At 37.9% G+C, this 24,961-nt stretch overlaps 2 protein-coding genes across 3 annotated transcripts in view; one reads left to right on the top strand and one right to left on the bottom strand.

The window, feature by feature from the left end:
* Positions 1-11,277, bottom strand: part of LOC121266868 (serine/threonine-protein phosphatase 6 regulatory subunit 3-like) — a 36,038-nt gene extending 24,761 nt beyond the window's left edge. For both annotated transcript variants that reach the window (XM_041170711.1, XM_041170712.1), the window contains exons 1-2: positions 10,883-11,277; positions 1,844-1,947 (exon numbers count right to left, since the gene is read on the bottom strand). In XM_041170711.1, coding sequence (XP_041026645.1) covers positions 1,844-1,947; positions 10,883-10,921 — 143 coding nt within the window. In that variant the 5' untranslated portion in view covers positions 10,922-11,277. The remainder of the gene's footprint in view (positions 1-1,843; positions 1,948-10,882) is intronic.
* Positions 11,278-16,701: 5,424 nt separating this feature from the next.
* LOC121267810 (DNA-damage-repair/toleration protein DRT111, chloroplastic) lies at positions 16,702-24,546 on the top strand. Its single transcript, XM_041171875.1, has 2 exons — positions 16,702-17,842; positions 23,841-24,546. The coding sequence occupies exons 1-2, from the start codon at positions 16,979-16,981 to the stop codon at positions 24,135-24,137; spliced, it is 1,161 nt and encodes a 386-aa protein (XP_041027809.1). The 5' UTR covers positions 16,702-16,978; the 3' UTR covers positions 24,138-24,546.
* Positions 24,547-24,961: the final 415 nt, after the last annotated feature.

The raw sequence follows: 24,961 nt of genomic DNA, 5'->3' as shown, positions 1-24,961 counted from the left end.
TATAAGGTAATGTCAACCCAATCTTCTATTGATTTCCCTTGGAAGTGCATTTGGAGAAACAAAGTACCTCTCAAGGTTGCTTTCTTTGGCCGGTTGGCTTCCCATATTGAAATTCTTTTTTGATAAGTAATAAGAGATTTTACTAATGCAAGTAGATAGGCATAACCCAAGTACACAGAAAGTATACAAAAGGAAACACCTAAATAAAAGCTATGAACTAGGGACTAGCCAAGTCTAAAAAAGAAGCATTTAAAATATCTCCATTTGGTACAAGAGTTTTCGCCTAAAAGCAAAGAGTTCAAAAGAAAAACTCTAAATTCTCCCAACGAACATTCTCTGTCATCAAAATAGCTCCATTCCTTTCTAGCCATAAATACCACATTAAACATAGAGGAATCATCTTCCAAATATCAGCAATATGATGGCTGCCCATATATCCTTTCCAACAAGCCAATAGATCCACCACTCTTTTGGGCATCACCCAAGCTACACCCAACCTGCTGAAAATCTCATCCCAAATAGTCTTTGCCACATCACAATGCAGAAACAAATGATCGACCAACTCCCCATCTTTCTTGCACAAGTAACACCAGTCCAAGCAAATTATACCTCGCTTCCTCAATTATCTGTTGTTAGGATCTTCCCAAGAGACACCAACCAACAGAAAAAAGCAACTTGAGTCGGAATCTTGGATCTCCAAATACACTTCCAAGGAAATTGGTTGATACAATGGCATGTCAGCACTTTATAATAAGAACGAACAGAAAAAATTGAATTTCCAGCATGTTTCCACAACATTCTATCATTCCTCCCTGCACCATTTTTATGTCATACAATCTACTGAAAAAGATAGTAATAATCGACACTTCCCATGTTGAAATTCTGATTATCGATAAGCTGAGAAAGCACGGCATTATTATAATGGATTGGTGTTTTATGTGTAAAAGAAATGGAAAATCAGTGGACCACCTTTGATGGGAACCAAAGTGGACCTAATATTTCCCGCGGGTTCATATCAACCTTCTTCTTCATTGTGATGTGGTTAAGGCTTTATGGGATGAATTTTTACTAGGCTTGGTATTGTATGGATAATGCTTAGGAGGGTCGTAAATCTTTTGTCTTGTTGGAGAGGATTTCGGGGCAATCGTCAAATTACTGTTGTTTGGAAGATGGTGTCATTATGACTGATGTGGTGTACTTGGAATGAGAGGAATGGTCGTTGTTTTGACAATAGGGAATTTTCGATGGGAGAGTTTAGAGATGTTTTCTTCCATACGTTGTTACTTTGGGCTCCGGCTATTGTATTGAATGGGACTAGCTTTAATGACTTTTATGCTGTTTTTCATAGCACTTAGCTTGTAATTAGGTGTTTTTCTTTTATATACTTCATGTATACTTGGGCTATGCCTAATTATGTGGATTAATAAATTCTTCTTGCTTATCAAAAAAATGTATCACTCTAGATCTTAACTCTAATTTGCCTACTCAGAATATCAAAATATGTTGTTGCACAAAAAATCCCCCCAAAGACATGAAGTGAGCATAAAAGGGAATTGAAAAACACGCAACTCTTTACACAACCATGTTTTAAATGAAAGGTATTTTCGTAAAATAACCTATAAAACAATTATAAAAGTATCATTGTGCCAAAATACCCTCATTTTAAAGCATAGTTGTGAAAAGAGTTGTGTAAAGGATTGTTTATCTATCATTACTCAACTATTAAAATCATTACCTATCAATAATACATATTTTTTATAAGTAACTATCAATAATTCATTGATAGACAAAACAATTTGAAAGTAAAATATATGGGTAATTGAGGAAAGGAAAAGAGCATTACAAATTGATAAGGCGGCCGTTAAGAGCTTTGCATTCTTGAATAATTTCATCCTCATCAAGAAGCTCCTCCAATGTAAAATTTTCCTTATCCAAAATAGTCTCCACCTGCAATGAGCATATATCAAGCACAGATAAGATAGAAAAATAAGAAGCATAATTTACTAAAACATTCGCAACAAATATACATATATTACCTCCTAAATTAGCAAAAAGTGTGTCATACAAGGAAGGCCAGGAAAAATCTCTCAACATAAAACTAGCAGCAAGCAAAGATGATTTCATAAAATCATCCCAACCCTCCCAAGAGAGGCATAGTAAGTGGTATAAGCACAGCCAAAACCAGTAAAACCACACCAGTAGTAAATCTAGCTTTCAGTATTGGCATGGCAATACTATTGAGGATGTTGCTGAAGCACCAGTACAACCACATAGTCAAAGAGTAATACTGCACTGCCAGTGCCTCAATTTCAGTATCTAGCTATCAAATTGAAGAGACTCGATAAGAACGGGAGTATCAAATGATAAAAGTATTACCAACAAAGGTCTCTCATTCTGAAAGAGTAAAATGCCCAGTTTTATTTGTATGCAGGAGAATGCTCATATGCTCATTCGTATGCTTTCAGCATGACAGGTCAAAGTTGGGTCATTTGAATGAAGAGCTGCTACCTACTCTATAGGTGTTCCAAGCCATACAACTTTAGCCACTCTCCTTCACTTCATAGTAAAATCATAGATGGTCTCCTCTTCCTTAAGACCTCTAATCATGTCATGGGTATCTCCAAGTATATTTACCATCAACATTCCAGTAAAGGCATCACAAGTTATAGCTTGGCCGAAAGTGTAATCCCAATAGGCTTATCCTACTTATCCAAAAACTCCTACATTACATTGTACCATCTATAGTTCCCACTTATGATCAACAAACACTTCATCCTAAAAAGGCCTCATAGTATCATCCCAGCCCATTGAAAACTATTCTCATCCATACCCAAAGGTAAAAGACATAAACTCAAGATTGCTCCCTTCAGTTAAGCTTCCCCAAGCTTCTCAGTTTGGGGAAGCTTGGGGAGGATGGTACTCAAATTAGGTACAAGGCACTTATGGAGTGGGTTTGTGGAAAAACATAAGGAGCCTTTGGGGGACCTTTCGAGGACATGAACACTTTGTTGTAGGCGATGGTTCGCGTGTCCCTTTTTGGTTTGATATATGGTGTGGTAACCATTGTCTACGAGATACCTTCCCTACCATCTTTGCGCTTGCTAGAGCAAAAAAGGCATCAATTGTCGACCTTCTGGTCTTTTCAAACGGCACCCCTCAATGGAATATTGATTTCATTAGGATAGCCCATGATTGGGAGTTGGAGTCTATTATGGAGTTCTTTGCGGCATTATATTCCGCAAGTATTCCGGAGGGCTCTGGAGACAAGATGCATTGGAACCATTCTAAGAAAGGCATCTTTTCTATCAGTTCTTTTTATCAAAAGCTCACTAACTCCGGAATGTCTATGTTCCTGTGGAAGAGCATATGGAAGACGAAAGCTCCTTCAAAAGCAGCTTTCTTTGTCTGAACAATATCTTTGGACAAGATTCTCACCACAGATAATTTGAGGAAACGACGGGTTATTGTCCTAGATTGGTGTTGTATGTGTAAGAAGCATGGGGAGTCAGTTGATCATCTGCTTTTACATTGCGAGGTGGCCAAGGTTTTATGGGATGATTTTTTCTCAAGAGTCAGATTGTCTTGGGTTACGCCTAGTAGATTGGTGGATTTCCTCGCAAGCTGGAGAGGACTATACGAAGACTCTCAGGTAGCGGAAATTTGGAGATTGGTACCAATATGCATGTGTTGGTGTATTTGGAGGGAGAGAAATGCTAGATGTTTTGATGATCAAGAGAGAACAATGGATGAGCTTAAAGTTTTCTTTTTTAAGTCATTGTTCCTATGGGCGGGGGCTATAGTTGGTAACGGATTTATTGTCCATGATCTTCTTCTTTCTATTGTAACCTCTAGCTAGGCGTTTTTCATGTATATTTCCTGTATACCTGGGCTTTGCCTATTTCTATGAATACAATATCTTTGATTACCTATCAAAAATAAAGTTAATAAAACAAACAGAAAAGAAACCAATGTAGAAAGTTTTTTTATAATTAAGTCCGTCGCCACATATAATAGATATCATACCCAGATGATGGGTCAATAAAATTATTTCAGTACGAGGAGCATAATTGAAATTCACAATTCTCTTTCTTCGTTTTTGTGTTTCTTTGTGGTCAAATTATAAGTATCAATCCCCAGCTAACTTATCAAAAAAAGTTTCAATATCCAACTAAGATGCATGGGTTCTTCAAAGTTACTGTTAGAAACATATCATAGGAGTAACACACACAACAATTTTCTCGAGCTGTGCTGTAATAGTTTTCTCTCCGTACAGTTTTTCAACATGTGTGAGCTTTCTGGTGATTCTTCCCGGGAATCATATTCTCATTAGTTTTTCCTAGTGTTTGTTATCGTGCTAAGGTAAGATAGGTGTTGTAAAACACTTATTTGTAGAAAATAAGACGTTCATCTTATCTCTAAAGGGGGGAAACTGTTTTCGTATTACTGAAAGAGGAAGGAAGTTTTCAAAGGTGATGTCTTTAAGTATTCCTTGCTCCCGCTGGTTAGCAAACACTATGGAGGAGTGCTATTTTGCAGAGAGTAGTAAGGAGTTTTACAAGACTTTTCGAGCTGGTTCCTTAGTATTAGTTGCTCACTGGAGGGTTAACTCTTTTGGGTTTTATCTAGAAGTAACTGAATACGATGGTCATGGCCGTCGAGGAATGCTGGTGTTTTCGGCAGGAATGGAAGGTCTAGGGTGGAAGAACCTGTCCATGGATATGAAGCGTATGCTTTCAGGCTCCTCTAAGGCTCAGGCAGTGGGTCAGGAAGGGGGGAAGGGGAAAGAGGTGGGTGGGAAACCAGGTCCTACGTTGAGGCTATTGGTAGAGGTAGAGAAGGCAGGGTGATGGCGCATGGCAGTACATGTCAAGAGGTGGCTTTTCTATTTGGTGAAAAGGACAAGGAGAAAGGGGGTGCAGGGGAGTGCTCTCGGGCAGTTGGAGCTGTTATGTCAAGCTCCTGTACGTTGGAAAGGGAAGATCAGAGGATCCTTTTTGAGATAAAACAGGAATTGACAGATGTGAAGGGTGAACTCAGTAATTTGAAGAAGGCTTTTGAAGGGCTGGCAGGAAATGTGGACCTGGGCCTAGGAGTGGGCTTGGGTCATCAGGGTGCTGGGTTAAGGCTGAAAGCCAAGATGGGCCTGGGCCGGTCTAACCAGACCCAACCCAAGTGGAGATGGCGCCTCAAGAGGGCTGGGCCTTCACCCGTGAAGGGCCCGAAAGCCTCTGGGTCGAAAGCCACTGGGAGTGGGCTTTCTCCTGTGAAGGGCCCGAAAGCTACTGGGTCGGAAGTCATTGGGCCGTCGACAACGTCGGCGCCGTCACCCTCAAGGAATGTTTCCGGCGATAACTGCGGCGGTATAATAGTGCCGGAAATATTCTAGTTTACAGAGGAAGGTGTGTTTCAGAGGGATATGTCATTGGGAGCTTCTCATCTTGCGGGGTGGCACCGAAGGGTGCGATGGACCACCCTGGATTGCCGCCACTCATCACGACGGCATTTACACCGTCACCGTCACCGTCGCCGTCGCCGGCGCTTGTGAAAGCTACGATCCAGCTCGCAACTTCTGAGGAGGCCACTGTTTTCTCATCGGAAGGAGCAGGGTCTTGTGGGTTGGGACAGAAGGGTGCGATGGTCCCCTCTGGGCTGCCTCCAGCCATTTCGATGACGCTAATGTCATCGCCGGCGTCCATGGAAGCTGCTATTCCGCAAGAGGTCACAGAGGAAAGGTTGGATGAGCTGTTGGGTGGGTCGAAACACTCTGAAAAATCACAGAACTCGACAGAGGTGTTGTCTGGGCCATCCTTGTCACCTTCAACTGCACAGTTACCATGTATGGCTATGGAATCTTCTTCAGTTGCCGTGAAACACACGTTGGAGGACCATCACAGTGTTGGTAGTTTGGGTAATCCAGAGGATAGTGCAATGGAAGGTATTCTAGTTGTTTGCGAGTCTATAGATGGAGTGGAGAGGGGCAAGTGCCCTGCAGAGGGGATAGAACCCATTCCACTAAATTCTTTTCATCCTAGGGTCTCAGGTTGGGCAATCCAAAAAGCCATGGAAATTAAACAGATTGTTGGGATTACATGTGTGGGTTTAGATGATGAATTTTTGGCATTACTCACAGCTGTTGAAGCTGCAAATACACCAACTAAAGCTGGTTCCTCACAGGCTTTGGGCAAAAAAAGAGATGGAGGACTCAAGAGGCTTATGTGGGATATGAACGATGAGGGAGGGGAGCGAAGTTCTTCTCGGGAACATGGAAAGGGAAGGGCATCAATGGTTTTATGATGAAGCCAAAAATTATATCTTGGAATGTAAGGGGGTTGAATGAACAGACCAAACAACTACTAGTCAGAAACTTATTCCGACAATGGCAGGGGGATATCATTTGTTTGCAAGAGACCAAACTAGAACTAATTACAAGGCAAATAATCCGTAATTTGTGGAGAGGGCAGCATGTTGGGTGGTCGTATCTACCTTCTAAAAGTGCTTCGGGTGGTGTTCTTATCATGTTAGATAAAAGAGTGGTGGAAAGAGTAGAGGAATATGTAGGTGAATTCACTGTGGCGTGCTCCTTGGTAAATGTAGAAGATGGGTTTCGTTGGGCATTTGCAGGTGTATACGGTCCTAATGTTGATTCAGAAAGAAGCTTATTGTGGGAAGAGTTGGCTGGAATTATTAGTTGGTGGGATGTTCCTAGTTGTATAGGGGGAGACTTCAATGTATCTCACTTCCCAAGTGAACGATCAAGTACATCTCACATAACTCCTGCTATGAGGGAATTCTCTGATTTTATTTTAGAACAGGAGCTTATGGATATTCCACTAATGGGAGGTTTATATACTTGGTCCAATACTCGAGATCGCCCTTCTTGGTCGAGAATCGATAGATTTTTGGTAACTTCAAAATGGGAATCACACTTTCCAAATGTAATTCAAAGACGCTTACCGAGAGTTGGTTCTAATCACTTCTCTATCCTTTTGGACTGTGGAGGCATCTAAGGAGGTAGAAGATATTTCAAATTTGAAAATATGTGGCTTAAATCTGATGGTTTTGTAGATAGGGTCTGTCTATGGTGGTCTTCGTATGAGTTCCAAGGATCTCCAAGCTATGTTCTGGCAAGGAAACTAAAAGCACTGAAGCATGATCTGAAATTATGGAATGAACAAGTGTTTGGCGATATTGTATCACAACAACGCTCCCTTATGGAGGAATTACAGGGCCTAGAGGCAAGAATTCTTAATGAGACTGAAAAAGTTCACAAGAGTCAGGTAGCTACAAATCTTGAACGAGTGTTACTAATGGAAGAGACTTCTTGGAGACAGAAATCCAGGGCTCTATGATTGAAGGAGAGAGATAGATGTACAAAGTTCTTTCATAGGGTGGCTAATTCACGTTGGAGGATCAATGCTATAGATACTTTGATGATTGATGGTGCAGTTTTCTCGGATCAACCAAGTATTGAGGAGCACTTAGTACAGTATTATGAACATCTTCTATCCGAACAACAATCTTGGAGACCGTTAGTAGATGGGTTGACGTTCTCAGTCTTAGACGAACAGTGTGCAGGGTGGAGAGGCCTTTTGAAGAAGAAGAAGTACGCAAAGTTGTCTGTGGTATGGCTAGTGATAAGGCTCTAGGCCTTGATGGTTTTACTATGGGTTTCTTTCAAACCTATTGGGAGGTGATCAAGGGTGATCTTATGCGGGTCTTTCGAGAGTTTCATGATTATGCTAGTTTCGAAAGAAGCCTCAATGTCACCTTCTTAGCACTCATACCAAAAAAGGTGGGGTCAGTGGATGTGCCTGATTATCGTCCTATTAGCCTTGTGACAGGAGTTTATAAGATTCTCTCCAAAGTGCTAGCAAATCGACTAAGTACGGTGATGGAAAAGTTAATTTCCAAGCCAGAAAACGCATTTGTCAAAGGTAGACAGATTCTAGACTCGGTTCTAATTGCAAATGAAGTTTTGGATGGACGCCTCAAATCTTGGGAACCTGGATTAATCTGCAAATTAGACATGGAAAAAGCCTATGATCATGTTAACTGGAAATTTCTACTCTATTTACTTGCAAGATGCGGTTTTGGAGAGAGATGGATGAAATGGATAGAGTTTTGTATCTCAACAGTAAAATTCTCTATTTTGGTGAATGGTTCTTCAGCGGGCTTCTTTGATTCCTCTTGTGGGTTGAGACAGGGAGATCCGCTATCTCCATTACTATTCTTATTTGTCATGGAAGCCCTCAGTAAGATGATTGTAGGGCTTGAGGAAGGTGGTTTTCTTCATGGGTTCTAGGTGGGGAATGGTAATTTCGACTCACTTGATATTTCTCATTTGCTGTTTGCTGATGATACTCTTATATTTTGTGAAGCAAATCTGGAAAATATCCAATCTTTGAGGGCCCTACTTCTTTGCTTCGAAGTGGTTTCGGGCTTGAAAGTTAACTTGTCAAAGTCTGAGATGGTGCCTGTGGGGAATGTTCCTGAAGTGGCAACTCTACCCTCTCTTTTGGGATGTAAGGTATCCTCTTTACCTCTTCAGTATCTTGGACTACCATTGGGTGCCTCCTTCAAATCAAAGCAGATTTGGAATCCTATGGTTGAAAAGGTGGAGCGTAGGCTGGCATCTTGGAAGATGTTGTATTTATCCAAAGGTGGCAAGCTTACATTGATCAAAAGTACTCTCTCTAATCTCCCCACCTACTTTTTGTCTCTATTCCCACTCCCAGCAAAGATTGCCAACCGTATTGAGAAGCTACAACGTGATTTCTTGTAGAGTGGTTTGGGGGACAAGTTCAAGTTCCTTCTGGTCAATTGAAACATGGTATGAACTCCAGTTTCTGGGGGTGGATTGAGTATTCATAACTTGACTAAATTCAATCAAGCTTTATTGGGTAAATGGTTGTGGCGGTACCAACAAGAAAGGGGGGCTTTGTGGAAGTCGATCATTGATGCACAAGTTGGGGAAGCATGGGGCGGTTGGTGCTCGAAAGAGGTACGGGGTTCATATGGGGTAGGGTTGTGGAAAAACATTAGGAAGGGTTGGGAGACTTTCAGGAGACATATACATATTGGGGTGGGCAATAGCTCTCGCGTCAGATTTTGGTATGATAAATAGTGTGGTGAACGCTATCTTAAAGACACTTTCCCTGCCATTTTTGAGTTAGCACGAGTAAAGGATGCAGCGATAGTAGACATTTTGGCCTTTTCTAATGGCTCCCCTCAATGGAACGTGGATTTCATTAAGGCAGCCCATGATTGGGAGATGGAGGTCATTTCAGAATTCTATACGGCTTTGTATTCAGTACGTTTGACAGAGGGTACGATGGATAGAATGCTTTGGGGCCCTTCTAAAAAAGGTAGATTCACGGTCCATTCATTTCACAGAGTTTTATCAAATCAGGGCAAGCTCTCATTCCCATGGAAGCATATGGCAGACCAAAGCCCCTTCAAAAGCAGCTTTTTTTGTTTGGATAGCAGCTTTGGACAAAATTCTTACCATGAATAATCTAAGGAAACGTCGACTAGTGGTATTAGACTGGTGTTATATGTGCAAGAAAGATGGCGAATCTGTTGATCATTTGTTTCTATATTGCGAGGTGGCCAGGACCTTGTGGGCTGATTTTTTTACAGGACTTGGTTTATCATGAGTTATGCCCGGTCGATTGGTGGATTTTTTAGCATGCTGGAGAGGTCTTCGTGGAAACACACAAGTTGCAGCAATATGGAAAATGGTCCTTATATGTATGTGTTGGTGTATTTGGCAAGAGCGAAATGATAGAAGCTTCGAAAACCAAGAGAGAACAATGGAGGAGCTCAAACGTTTTTTCTTTAAAACTTTGTTTTCTTGGGTGGGGGCTATTGTTTGTAATGGACTCAATGTCCATGGCTTTCTTCTTTTTGTTGTACATTATAGATAGGTATTTCACATGTATACTTCCTGTATACTTGGGCTTTGCCTATTAATATGAATAAAACTTCTTGATTACTTATCAAAAAAAAAAAAGAAACATATCATATATTATATCCAACATATATGCAGGGATACGACAGAAATTGGATACATATCTAAAATTTTGAAAAGAAAATGCTAGTTTTATCAAGATATATACATTGTTTTTATGTACTTATATTAATATTTGAAAATGAACTTCTATTTCAGTACCTATAAAAAAAATCAAGATATGGTGTAAACTTTTGATGATTCTTAGAAAGGACGGGTCTAAAACAATGTATGGGATTCCATGTTTTGGAAGGCTGGAAATTAAGAACGTTCAAGATTTCAAATTCATATGTATTTCAAATTGACATATTGCATGGTCTGTTTCGATGGCTTTGTTTATGGAATCCACATAAGTGCTTCACAAAATTCCAAACTATACAGCCCGTCCATTTCTAGCCCTTCTAATTTGAGAATAGATTATTTACACATAGATTTGCATTCTTCTCTCAATTTGTTAAATTGTGGTGTCACTCCGAGAAAGAGAGAGGTTCGCTTAGAAATTCATTACATCACATTCAGACTGTCAATTTAACTTAGTTTAATAAAAGCTTTAAATATCGATAATCCCTAATCAAGTGTTGAGGAAACTCAGGAAAGATAGGGACACAAAGAATAGAATTTCTTTTAATCTATTGCCCAGATTAGGGAAGGTAGAACAAAATAGTTATGAACTCGGGATTGCTTTTTGGTCCAAAACAACAAATAAATTCAATGCACAAATTCAGTTTATAAATCGCATCCTACATTTTATCAACAGTCAAACAAATACTATCCCAATCCACAACAATTAGCAATATGTCATTCAATTTAATATGCATTGCGTGTACATGTAGAATGGACGAAATATAACAAAACCCCGATCCGAGAACTCACAGGAGACGTGGTGGACAACCCCGCCATACGCCAAAACATTCTGAATTCTACGGTGAAATCCCCTCCACGGAACGAAACGGACTCAGATCTGCGGCCTCGGGAACCCTAGCGCAGCCGTCTCGCCAAACTCCCAAAAAATCTCGGATTCAGCGAAAGCCGACCGACGAGAGCGCAGCAAACGATCGAAACGAAACCCGAACAATCTGAATAACTTGCGTATTGGATTGGATCAAATCCACCTCACGGCGCAAGAGAAATAAATAGAGAAACCCAAAAAAAAAAAAAGAAAAAAAAAAAAAAAGAAGAAGAAGAAGAAGCAGCAGCTGCAATCGCAGGCTTGAGGGACGAGACTCGAGAGAGTAATTGGCCAAAAAAAAAAGAATAGAGAACGCAGTGTCGTAGGTCTGAAAAAATATATAAATATATTATTTATATATACGGATAAGTTAATTTCTTCGTATAAATTAACAAAATATTTTATATTATTTTGTTAATTTATATGATAATTATTTATTTATAAGTCTACGTCCATAACAAATTTAATAAAATATTTATGACATCATATGATTTAAAATATAAATTTTAAATTTTACAAATCAAATTTTATCATATAAATTATGTGAATATTGTACTCTACAAGTCAACTTTAAAATATAATAACTTTTATTATATATAAATGAATAATACTACTATGTTTCTTCGATTTATTCTCTCATTTTGATCGTTTATATATTTATTTTTTTTATTTTTTTCATAATAGTTAAAGAAGTGACTATTAGTGTATTTATATTTTTTTTATTTTTTAAAAATATTTAAACATATTTAAAAATTTTTTAAAAAAAAGTACAATTTACACTAGGCGGCATAATGAGCGGGCATTTGTAGGCGACAGAGTAGCACCGCTTTATATAAATATATATATATGATTAATACTAGATACGGTCATAATATATGCAAGTTTCGTATATTTATTTAAAAAAAAATCTATTATTCAAAAATATTTTTTTAATAATAAAAGAATAGAATCTATTACTCAAAAATATTCAAAAACAAGATAATGAGGTTGTAACAGCTATTTTGGGTATCCGCCGCAGTTCTGTTTCATAGGGTGCAAGTTGGTTTTAACGTTGGATACTTGTTGTCCACTTGCTTTGAAACGGCATCACAAATGCTTTTTGCCTTTCTAATTGTTTTCTTTTCTTTCCATTATATTCATAGGAACAAGATAATGGTATTAATTATACATTGTAATAAGCAGGACAATGACATGTGTCCACTGCTTTATTTAAGAAAATAATTATTAGATAAACCACAAGGGAAATGCCAGAGCAAAAGGGGAAAGGGCATTGGCCCATTGGGTACAAGGTAGAAGGCCTTTTTTTTACTATTATCCTTCCTAGTTTCATTCCAACAAGCCCAGCTCTTTTGTCAAAAAAAAAAAAAACAAGCCAAGCTCTTGTGTACCTACCTCTTTAAAAAAAAATAAAAATACAAATACAAATAATTTACAAGGCCGCATGTTAATAGGAAAATAGATTATACAATTTTAGAGAATATAAATTCTGCTTAATATCTTAAGAAAATAGTGAGACACACGATATTCACATGAAAAAATTGATTTTTTATAATAAGCCCCACTTTTTTAAAATCAATTGAGTGGAACATGTACTCTTTAATACTATATTTAGAATTACTCTTATTAATATAAATGTCAACAATCATAAAAAAATATTTATGATTTTACAATATTATAGAATAGATTCTATTATGAGTATTGTGTTTATACATCAACTTATAAGTAGCGGGACTTGATTAAATGAGCACGAGAGAGGGGAACTAAAGCAGTAAGAATGTGTGGGTGATCAATTTAAGTAGGGGTGGGCGGAGGGTCCCACACCCTTTCCACTGCCTCCAGCCCCTACTTGGGCCCGATAAGGACCTCGTCTATCAGATGCAAAATGCGCGAGGGCGAAGTCCCGACCGTACTTTCTCCCATCTAACCACATATATATAATATACTTATATAAAATGACACCACTTTGGGTATCCCCAAAACATCTCATCCCTATTGTGGTGGCCATGTACAGCCAAATCATTAAAGAGTTTGTTGTGGTGGCCAGGAAGATATGGTGGAGAAGGAACAACCTTATTTTTAAAGGTTCTTTTGCTCACCTGAATGTTGTTGTGAAGGAAGCAAGAGGTATCTTGGATATGCTAAATGAGGAGGATTCTAGCCAGGATTGTGGACAGACTTGTATCTCGGTTGAGGATTGGCAAGCTCCTCCATCAAACTGGCTTAAGATGAATTGGGACAGTATAGTAGACAAGGCCAAATGAGTAATTGGAGTGAGAGTAGCAGTTAGGGACAACTTTGGTCAAACCGTTGCTACCATGAGGACCAAAAAACATCTCTTCCCTTATCCATTACTAGCAGAGGCATTTGGAGCCCTTAAAACAATACAGTTTGGTATGGAGCTTGGTCTATCTCAAGTGATTATTGAAGAGGGACTCTCTACAAGTTATCAATACTTTTAGAATGGATAAAGAAGACTATAATAGTGCAAGTATGTTTGTATGTGAGGCAAAACAGCTTCTTACAAATTTTGCCAAGTGAGAGGTTTCTCATGTTAGGGGAAATGGCAATACTATGGCTCACTTGTTAGCAAAAGATGCTCTTTCCATTTATGATCATATTGTAATGTTGGGGGATCTCCCTCCTTGTATCCTGTTGGTTTAATAGAATGGAATTGAGTTACTCAAAAAAAAAAAAAAAACATCTCATCCCTAAACTCCAGGATAGTAAGGCCTCGTTTGGTTATGCAGTTTAGATGAAATGTTTTGTTGAAAGTCAAATAAAATATTATTATAATATAATTTTTGTTAGGATATTTGAAAATGCGGACTCATTTCACCAAGTTAGAGGGTGGTGACCCTAATGACCCACAAGCTAAGTGAAACCATTGTGGTAAGGTGTATAGATGCCACTACGAAAGATATGGTACATCCCAATTGAATATCCACTTAGAATAACAATGTAAAAAAAATCCAATTAGACGTTCTTTACAATAAATGAGTTAATTTATATTAGAGATTGGACTTGAAAAAATAACGGATTAGAGTGGTGGGGGTAATGTTTAAGGAGTATGCAAAGTATAATCTAGATGAGTGTATGAGACATCCAACTCGTATGGTCATAATAGACAAGCTACCCTTTTGATATGTGGAGGGTAAATGATTTCAAGCATATTCTAAGTATTCGGAACCTAGGTTTAACCTTCATTTTCGCCACATGGTGGGAAATAATATTATTACACTATAGGTGTACTTAGAGAATTGTTGAGAAACAAAATGAGAGGTCAGAGAGTTTGTCTCACCACCAATATATGGACACCAATTTAAAATTTGAATTATATGTCTTTGACGGCTCATTTTGTAGATTTTGATTGGCATTAAACAAAAACAAAATCTCAAATTTTGTTTAATTGACAATCACAATGATGAGACTGTTGGAAAGACCATAATAAATGAGTGAGAGTTAAACTGGATTGTGACAATAACGGTTGACAATGCCTCTTTTAATGATATTGCTTTGGAGTATCTTAATAATAAGCTTAGAAAAGACAATAAATCAATCATTAGTGGTAAGTGTTTGCATGTAAGATGTGCTGCACATTTCTCAAATATTATTGTAATCGACGATTTGAAATATATGAATGATTTGGTTGCAAGAGTTAAAAGTGCACTGATGTTTATGGATCTTCACAGACTAGACTTGATAAATTCAATTTGTTGTGAGGGTTGCGAGTATTAAATGCAACAAGAGGTTGTGTCTTGATTTTCATAAAATGTGGAATTTAACCTTTTTTTATGTTGGAGGCGTTCCAAGAGTATAAAAAGGCATTTGACTTATTGGGTGTCAAAGACATGTAATATGTCAAACATTTTGATGATGATGATGAGAGATTGGACAAGCCTAAAGATGATGACTGAGATGTAATAGGGATTTTTGTAGAATTATGATGCTTTTCTACGAGGTCACAAAGATTTTTTTTTGGGTCTTTATACATTACATATAATGAATATTGTCAACAAGTGTGTAAGGTAAAAGAAAAATTGGATGAAATGTGCGAGAGTGATCAAAGTAGGCCGTGGTATATGACAATGAGCATGGTGACTAAGTATGAGAAGTATTGGAGAGATTTGAGTAAGATCAACATTTTCTTATATGTGACTATTGTTATTAACCCCAGTGTAAAATTGATGGTATGGTGTATGTTTTGAAAATGGTCAACGAGAAGCCATGAGTGGATCATATTGCGGTAAGGAAACCATTAGTAGTTGGTATAATTTGATTTGAAATATAAATTTTAAAATTTGAATATTATAAATTAAATCTTATTATTTAGTTGATATAGATGATATATTCTATACGCCAACTTTATAATATTTAAGATTTTTAACTAATGGAGATATCTATAGTGCATGTGAATTGACCAAGCAAGCAAATAAGAAAAATGAAAAAATACATCTAAGATAACCTATAGACTATAGTAGGAGTATAGGAGAATGTTTTCACAATCACCTTAGGCTAGGTTTGGATACTAAAATCATATCAACCCATCTTATCTCATCATTATAATTTTTACAAATTTTCACATAAAATATAATAAACAATTGAGAAAATCTTCAAGTCGGTACATCTGTTCTTGGGCTGAAAATAGCCTCCAATAAGAGCCGGCTATGTAGCCCACCCATTTCACTAATAATGGGACGCAACACACCGAATAAAAAAAAAAAAAAAAATCTAACCGTCTGACTCTCACCCTTCTCTCCCTCTCGCACTGAAGCCCCCTCTCTGTTCTTTCACCCTCGTCAAACTGCGTGGTGGTCTCCCTCTCTCTCTCTCTCTCTCTCCCTCTCTCTCTCTCGCCCTCGTCAAATTTAGATGGATTATGGATTTAGAGTTTTTCGACTGTGGTGCCGCATGGTGGTTGTGGGTGCCGACGGATGGTGGTGGCAGGCGGCTGACTGGTTGGCATTGGGCTGCTTGCCTTTGGAGTCGAAATGGTTGTGGGTGGTTGTGGCTGCATCGGGTTGCTACCGTTGGAGTCAGAATGGCTATACGTGGCTGCTGCCGGCGTTGAAATGGCTGTGGGTGGTTGTGGAGTAGGCTGATGGCGTGAACACACAGGAAGGGCGGCGATAGCTGCAACGGGTATAGCAAAAAATAAGTAAAAGACGTAGAGTATATGTACTGATGTTCTAATGTAGTAATCCTCATTGTGTTATAGTGTATAAATCTGACATGTCAAGATTTTATTGGTTGTTGATCTAAAGGCTAAACCGGTCGGTACCGCTCCAAAGTGGAACTCTAAACAATTTAATATTTTTAAATCTTAAAATAATAATAATATTATAATAATTTCAACTTTTAATTTTTATCTAAAATCATTTCATCTCTTCTCACTATCCAAACCGTTGATCAGGCCAAAAAAAAAAAACCAGAGAGTTGACAAATTAGTAATTTTTAAAAAATAAAAATTATCTTATAATAAAATTTTAATTTTTAATTTTTTTAAAAATTTTATAAAATATTTTTCATCTAAGATTATGTTTGGGTAGTGAAGTATTATTAGGTATTTTGTGAATAGTAATGAAAAAATAATGATAAAATATTAAATAATAGTGAAAAGTAGATGAAAAGTAAAATCATAGTTAAAAAGTAGGCCAAATTTTTTTTTGTTATTATAAAATAAATGGGATCGGTAAAGTAAAACCATAGCTAAAACGTATGAATTTACCAAAAAGACAAACAAATCGATCACCAGTATCGCCGTAAGAAACAAAATACAAAGAGTAACCCTAATTCAACCGATCCCAAAACTAACACCAATTCGATTCAAAACCCCTTCTCATTGCCACACAAAATCCCTTATTCAAACCCCAAAACTCGACTTTTCTCTAAATTATTATCTTTTTAGCTCTCAATTGGTTATCAACTTATCGCATTTAACAGCGTAGATTGGATTGGAATTCTAGGCTTCTCAGCGATCTGAAACTTACTAGAGAGAAAGAGAGAGGGGCGCAGGTGTCGAAATGCTAGGTGGGTTGTATGGAGACCTCCCTCCACCGTCTTCCGCGGACGAAGAGAAGCCCAGCAACTCCAACGTGTGGTCGAGCAGTGCCAAGATGGCGCCGCCGACCCTCCGCAAGACCTCTTCGATCTTCGCCCCGCAGACGATTTTAAAGTCCCAGAACAAGCCCAAGGTCGTTAATTCGTCGGCGGCTGCGAAGAGCGGTTTGTCATCGCCTGCGCCGCCGCCTCTGACTTCGGTGTCAGTTATACCGGATGGAGTGGCGCAACCGGCATTGGTTGGCGTGACTTCGACGGTGATAGAGGAGTACGATCCGGCGAGGCCCAATGACTATGAGGAGTACAAGAGGGAGAAGAAGAGGAAGGCGATGGAGGCTGAGGTGAGGAGGGAGCTCGAGAGGCGGCGGCAAGAGGAAGAGGAAGAGAGGGAGAGGAGGGAGAAGGAGAGGAGGGACAGGGAGAGGGAGGAGAGGGAAAGGGAGAGGGATTATGACGATTCGCGGTTGAACATCTCGGGTGAGGAAGCATGGAGAAGGCGTGCAGCAATGAGTGGAGCAATGCCAAGGTCGCCCTCTCCGCCGAGTAATGGAGACGGATTTACAATTGGGAAGTCGGAGACAGTTGGTTTGGGCGTTGGTGCTGGCGGGCAAATGACTGCGGCGCAGAGGATGATGGCGAAGATGGGGTGGAAGGAGGGGCAAGGTCTTGGAAAACAAGAACAGGGTATTACTACTCCTTTGATGGCCAAGAAGACGGACCGCAGGGCTGGAGTGATTGTAAACGCTAGTGAGACCAAGCAGGATAAGAAGGCGAAGAGCGTCAACATTAATGGCCCCCCCACGCGCGTTTTGCTGCTTAGAAACATGGTATGCATATCTATCTAACTTCTCACGGAAGCTTGGTTTGGAACGTTTGGAGCTTCAATTTATTTCATTTATTTTTCTGGGCATCTTAGATGCATATTTTCGGTGAAGATACAAAAAGGTTATGGTTAACAAATGTGCGAATCTTAAGAAGGATTTTATCATATATTTGATTGATTTTTTTATTGTGGTTGTTTCTAATTAACGCCAATGCTAATAAAACCGACTTTTTAGTTGGTACTATGAGTAATTGTTGTTTTCAAGCTTCTTTTTGGTTTCTGATTCACTTCCTGCGTTAATTTATATCAATTTTTTGTGCTGCTTATTTCTTGCATTAAGAGGATGCTTGGAGAATGAGGCGAGATGAGAATTTTGTGAATAGTACCGAAATAGTTTGTGAATAGTGGTGAAATGGTTTAGGTTAAAATGTTTTATTGGGTTTTGGGAATGAGAGGAAAAGTTGAATAAAAAATATTATAAAGTTAAAATATTGTTATAATATAATTTTTTAATATAATTTTTGTCCTGAAGTTTAAAAAATAGTATTATTGTTGGTGTTTTGTTTGGAATTTTGAGAAATTTGTAATGATTAGATATAAAAGTTAAAGATTTGAAATTAAAAAGTGTGTCTTTGAGAAGAAAATTATGAGAATTTTTTTTTGATAAATAGGAAAATTGATTGATCCTCATAATTAGGCATATCTCAAGTACACAAGTGGTATACAAGAGAGAAATACCTAATTATAGCCTACGAACAAAGAAAGAAGCATACATGTCATTAAAATTAACCCCATCTAATACAATAGCCTTAGCCCAAAGTAACAAAGATTGGAAAAATAGGTCTCTAATCCCCCCAATGAGCGTTCTCTATTTCCAAAACATCTTCCATTCCTTTCATTTTATATACACTACATAAGACATAGGGGTACCATCTTCCAAAACTCTGCTACTTGGCGATTTCCCCATATGCCGCACCAACAAGCCAAAAGATCCACCACCCTCTTTGGTATCACTCAAGCAATGTCTGGCCTTGCAAAGATTTCATCCCATAGAGCCTTCGCCGCATCACAATGGAGAAGTAGATGGTCCTTCAATTCGTAATTCCTTTTGCACATGAAGCACCAATCTATTATGAAAAAGCCGCATCTTCCTCAGCTTGTTTGTGGTTAGACGTTACCCGTGAGAGGCCAGCCAACCACAAAAAGCAACTTCTAGGGGCACTTTGCACTTCTAAATGCGCTTTCAAGGGAAAGTAGTAGAAGGATGGGTAGACAAAGCATTGTACAAAGATATAATTGAGGAGTTTTTGTTCCTGGGGTGTATCCACAGCAGTTTGTCCTCCACACCACACTCCAAACTCAATGCATACAAGGTGTTGTAGAAGTAAAAAATGTCTCCCACTTCCCAATCTTGAACTGATCTGATAAATGATACATTCCACTGCAGCAGGCCATTCGAAGAGTCCATGTAATCTGCAACAGATCCTTATGCAGTGCAATTCTAAAAAGAGAAGGAAAGGCCTCCTTGAGAGCAACATCACCACACCAAACATCAACCTAGAATCTGACCCTTGTTCCACCCCCGCCACAAATTTGAAACTACGAATAAAATCCTCCAAGCCCTTCCTAATAGATTTCCATACACCCACACCATATGATCCACGCACTTCATTAGATATCCTGCCTCCCTTGATGCTGTCAAACTTAGCTTCAACCACGGTCCTCCATAAAGTGTCACTTTCTTGGTAGTACCACCACAACCATTTCCCAAGTAAAGCCTTATTGAAAATGCTCAAATTTCTAATCCCGAAGCCCCCACAAGATAGGGGGTACAAATCTTGTCCCATTTAATCAAATGAAACTTTTTCTCATCTCCCAATCCACCCCACAAGAAAGCACGGAATAATCTTTCCATCCTATTAGCAACACCAGCCAAAATCGGGAATAAAGAAAGATAGTACGTAGGGAGGTTAGATAGCGTACTCTTAATAAAAGTGATTCTTCCCCCTTTAGATAGATACATCATTTTCCAACCAGCCAATCTATTCTCAATTTTTTCGGGAACACCATCCCATGTTACCTTGGATTTATGAGAAGCTCCCAAGGGAAGACCAAAGTACTTCATAGGCAAAGAAGAAACCTTGCAACCCAAAATTTCAGCCAAGTTCACCTTGAGACCGGAAACAGCTTCAAAACAAAGTAAAGAGAGCTCTCAATAAACAAATTTGATTTGGGTCCGGCTCACAAATAATTAAGGTGTCATTGGCGAAGAGAAGATTATGCATTGACGCTCCCAAATAAAGTACCACTCGCTGAAAATCCAGACAAAAAAGGACCCATTTATGAGAAATTTTGAGATGAGATGAGATGAGATGTGTTTTCCAAACAAGCCCCAAGTCTCATCGGGTCATTCATAGTGTGTAATAGTTAATATATCGACCTAGATGCTCAACTAGAGGGAAGTCCAAAGGGAGGGCATTGTGAAATTTTAGTTCTAAAGGAGGAAATAAGAGATTGGGGTTGGGTTTTTGGGTAGTGTTTTAGTTCTGTGGGAAACAAGGGGTTGGGGTTAGGCTTAGTGTATTTTGGGTTGTTTTTCACGGGTTTTTTGGGTCATTGGGGTCAATGGGCAAGGTGTTCTCTTGTATACATCAGTGTACTTGGTTATTCCTTTCTGATATATATAATATTTTTACTTAAAAAAAATAAAATAAATATATCGACCTAGATAAATCTTATCTCTCGTATACCATCGTGTGTACTTGGGCTATGCCTATCGCTTTTAATAATATCATTTACTTAAAAAAAAACAGTTAATATATATGACGAAGCGGAAGTATCAACCATTTGTTTGGGGGTGGACCCAAGTATAGTCTTTAAAAAAAATCCTTAAAAATGACTTTTTAAGGTTTTTTATAAGGTAGTCTGTATACAAACTAATTTTGCCCCACAAAAAAGTATTTTTATAGTTTTGCTCCCCAAATTAAGTTTTCTGATTCTGCCTCAAAATTTGTTGCTTCATAGTGAAATAGTGAGGGCCTTGTGGGTCTTGATCTTTCAACTTTTTGGGATTGAAATGTGATGACTCAATGGGTGGTAGAGTTATTGGCTGCTTGGAGAGGTAAGCTGGGAAGTAACTTAGTGTAGAGATATGAAGGATGACTCTTTTGTGCATAATGTGGAGTATTTGGAAGGAATGTAATGTTTGCAACTTTGAAGATTGGGAGAAACATTGCTAGAGTTAAAAACCTCTATGCTCAAATATTTGTATGGTCAAAGAACTGCCCACAACAATACTTGCTTTTCTTTTGTAGGTTTTCATAATTATTGTTCTCCTTCCGTTCCTTTCCTTAACTAGGTATTCTGTTTTGAATACACCCTACGTACATGAGTTGTGCCCCTAGCAGTTGCAGTTTTTAATTTAATGTTACTTATGTGAAAAAAAGAAACATTTTTTTTAAAGTAAACAAGAAAACAGTTATCTATGTCAGAAAGTACTTTTAACTATGATGCTCTAAGGGGCGATCTCTTGATAAAATAATTGTAGTTTAAATATTACCCTCAGTCATAATAATATGTTTAGTTTTTTGGTTCCAGATACCATATCTTTTCTTCATAGGGTACACTTGCTCACAATTTTGTGTCAAGGTAATATTTGCAGTTGTCAACAAGTGTTGTCTATTGTCAAACTATAGGTTTATTGACTGGTCCAGAGTAATCTTAATGGTCAACACGTAGACAATTCCTTTACCTAGCCAGACACCATGGAATTTATCTTGGTCATAGGCAGATAATTCGTAGTTTCATAGGATATTCATGTTGTTCTCACGTGCTTAGGTGTGAATCTGTAGCACCATGCCACCATTGATACATAGTGCTGGCAAGCTATTGTTTATGATGATATTTGAGATAAGGATTTTTGTAGCGTTGCTTAGGAAGAAGAGGGTTAGTAAAAAGAGGGAGGGTTGGGTTAGCATTCTTGCTAGGTTGGACTAAAACCCTTTTGCCCAACCCAAATTTCATTTCTTCGTCATCATGACCAGAAAAAGTAGTTCGACTAGAACCCTCATCCTTTCTTGATTCTTCCATTAGATTAACTTTCATTTACTTGGGATTCAACCTATTCTTCATCCATTGATGTTAACTTTGTAAAATGGTCGTCCCCCATCCTCTTGGCATCCTGCAACTTATGTAGGACATCTTGCCCCATAATTAAAAATAGACTGCGGGAAGAGGGCAGGAATGGTATCTCAGATTAGAAGTGAGTTGCATAAAAATAAAATGAAAAAAGAAGAAAGAAAATAAATAGTTATCAAAAAATAAATGCTTGGCCTATGAAGAATAAAAGGCTATTTCTTCAGCAATTAGAAATGTATGATTCTAAGCTTGAATGCTTTCTCTGACTCTCAGCTATTGATATAATTGGTCATCCAGGGGTTGCAAAAATTGCTCCCTTGTAGTAGGTATTGCGAATTTGAATAATGTGGACAAAGCATTATCGATAGCATTTTTAATTAGATTTACATGTGTTTTCAACATTAAAAAAAATCAGATCTTATACTACTATTTGTAATCATTGCTTTTGGCATATTCATAAGATTATTTGTTGTGAACTTATGTACCTCCAATTATTTATCCCTATTCTATAACCTTGTTGAGACTAGCATATGCTATGTAAGACATGGAAGGCAAGAGGGCATATTGTTTGAATGATTATAGTTGAAGCCAGACGGAATCCTTAATTTCTATTGCATTGAACAAAAAAAAATAATAATAATAATAAAAAAACGAATTCATTTACATGCAAACAAGTTGAATTTTTTATGTGCAAAAAGTTAATAGATTAATTTGCAATATTACATGCTTAAACATATACTCAGGAGCTGTGAAAAATGGAAATAGTAGGAAATAGGATTGATATCTTGATATATTTGCCTTAGTTCCAACTTATCAAACAATATATATTTGCCTTAGTTCCATGGAAAATAGAGTAATTTCTTTACAACAATGGTAAGCTGACAACTTATGTACAACATAATGATAACAAATTAGTTTTTAAAAGATTTCTTTGACTTTTGATTTAATTTTGATATGTTTGAATTTTAAAAAATATATTATTTTATTGTAAAGTGGTAAAATAATTGTGGACCGATTGTTAGTCTATCAGTGCCCATTTCTTTATATATTCCACCAGTGACATCTGTGTATTTTCATTATCTAGCAGAGTTGGCATCTTCTAAAGTCACTGTCATTGTCACACATGTGAACAATAATGTCTTGGGTAATGATTCTATGGATCTCCCACACAACTTATTAAATGTTCATGCTTAGTTCATAAAATTTACAAGAAGAAAAGAACTGTCTTGTCTTGGTTTTGGGGAAATGTTAATTATTAAAGTACAGTTCATAAACCGTCGTCATTTTGTGTGCCCAATATATATGTGTGTGTGTGTGTATTGTTTTTTATAATTTTTCCTTGTTTTCTGTTGATTGACTACTGATCTTTTGGATACGGAAACAATAATGATGAATACTCCATACAACATGGGTCACAGTGGCTGGCACTTATTTTCTGCCCCCCTCACGCATAGGCAATGCTCTTGTATATGACTAATAAAATTTTATGTACCGGTAAGAAAAAAAAAAAAAAAAAAAAAAAAAACTTTTCTTCGGCCCCCTAGTTTCAAAACCTTGTTCAGGATCACCCCAGTAGCAGCTGTGATATATTTTCCCAGCGACAGTTTCATTGGTTGTATCTTTTCTGTCTTTCCTTATTTCTTGTTTGGTGTTTTTATTTTAGGTGGGGGGGCGGGCAGTGGAGGAGTGACAACTTTTTAATCTCTCTGAACTGATGACTTAGATACCAATTGATTTTAAACGTTGACTCAGTGTTCATTATAAGAAGTTGTTGTCTTAAAGACATATGTTGTTTTTATAACTTCAATCTCAGTGATGCTCTTATGAAGATGAAGATGGCTAAGTATTTTGCTTTCTTCTTGAAGGTGGGACCGGGTGAGGTTGATGATGAGCTAGAGGAGGAGGTAGCATCAGAGTGCGCCAAGTATGGGACGGTAACCCGGGTTCTCATATTTGAGATAACAGAGCCAAATTTTCCACCCAATGAGGCAGTCAGAATCTTTGTTCAGTTCGAGAGACCAGAAGAAACAACCAAAGCACTTGTTGACCTTGATGGCCGATTCTTTGGAGGTAGGGTGGTTCGTGCCTCTTTCTATGAGGAAGAAAGGTTCGACAAGAATGAACTAGCTCCAATGCCAGGAGAAATCCCTGGTTTTTCATAAGTAAACTGAAAGTACAAGCCGAATGTCCCTTGTTTACAGAGGTTGTAATGGATATGATCCGCTTGGATTCGAATTGTGAATCATAATATGAGTTGAGCGGTATATGGTAAGTCGTGGCCTTCAAGCTTGGTAGCAACTGCCCCATCTCCTAGCTAGGTCCAAGTGATGCGTGTGACTGAGACAAACAGTAGTTGCATTTTGCATGAGGAAATTTTTAAAGTCATATGAACAGCCAGAACAAATGTATCAGCTCTGATAAATGTGTATTGGGATTCAATTGTATGTCTTTGAAGGGTGAACTTGGTGCTTTTGATTTTGTTGGGGGGAAATTAGATAGCAAATCATCAGGCTGTCCTTAGATGTGTATGAAGAACTAACTTTTAATGGCTGATTGTGATTGCTAACGGTTCCTCATAGTCTATTTCTGCAGTCATTACTAAAATGCATTGGGTTAGTTGGTTATTATTATTATTATTCATTTTTATAAGTAATTGAAAATGTTATTAAAAATCTCAAGGTTTTAATTTATATAGGGAAAATGTCATTTTGCAGTCTAAGCTGTTAATTGAAATCTACTCTAAACTACCTGCATCCTCTGTCGAGATGACTGGTTAAATTGTTTAAAATGGCATCAAGAAAATTTATTAAAAGAAAAAGGAATTGTAGAATTTTAAAAAAAGGGGTCATTCATTACCTGAGTGGACTAATTTAGGCCCGGTTTGTATACATAATCCATTTCAACTCATTTCACTATTATTCACTATTATTCAGTAATTTTAACTCACAAATCTCATTACTATTTACAATCTATCTCACTACTATTC

The sequence above is a fragment of the Juglans microcarpa x Juglans regia genome, chromosome 5S, assembly GCF_004785595.1.
Source record: "Juglans microcarpa x Juglans regia isolate MS1-56 chromosome 5S, Jm3101_v1.0, whole genome shotgun sequence".
In the NCBI taxonomy this organism is placed as follows: domain Eukaryota; kingdom Viridiplantae; phylum Streptophyta; class Magnoliopsida; order Fagales; family Juglandaceae; genus Juglans; species Juglans microcarpa x Juglans regia.
The sequence above is the reverse complement of the archived record's forward strand: the minus strand, read 5'-3'. Positions and strand labels throughout refer to the sequence as shown.

Bases quoted from the DNA above. Each gene is read 5' to 3' on its own strand.
- LOC121267810 (XM_041171875.1), top strand. From the start codon at position 16,979: ATGCTAGGTGGGTTGTATGGAGACCTCCCTCCACCGTCTTCCGCGGAC. The intron at 17,843-23,840 runs GTATGCATATCT...TTCTTCTTGAAG, and splicing joins TTTTGCTGCTTAGAAACATG to GTGGGACCGGGTGAGGTTGA.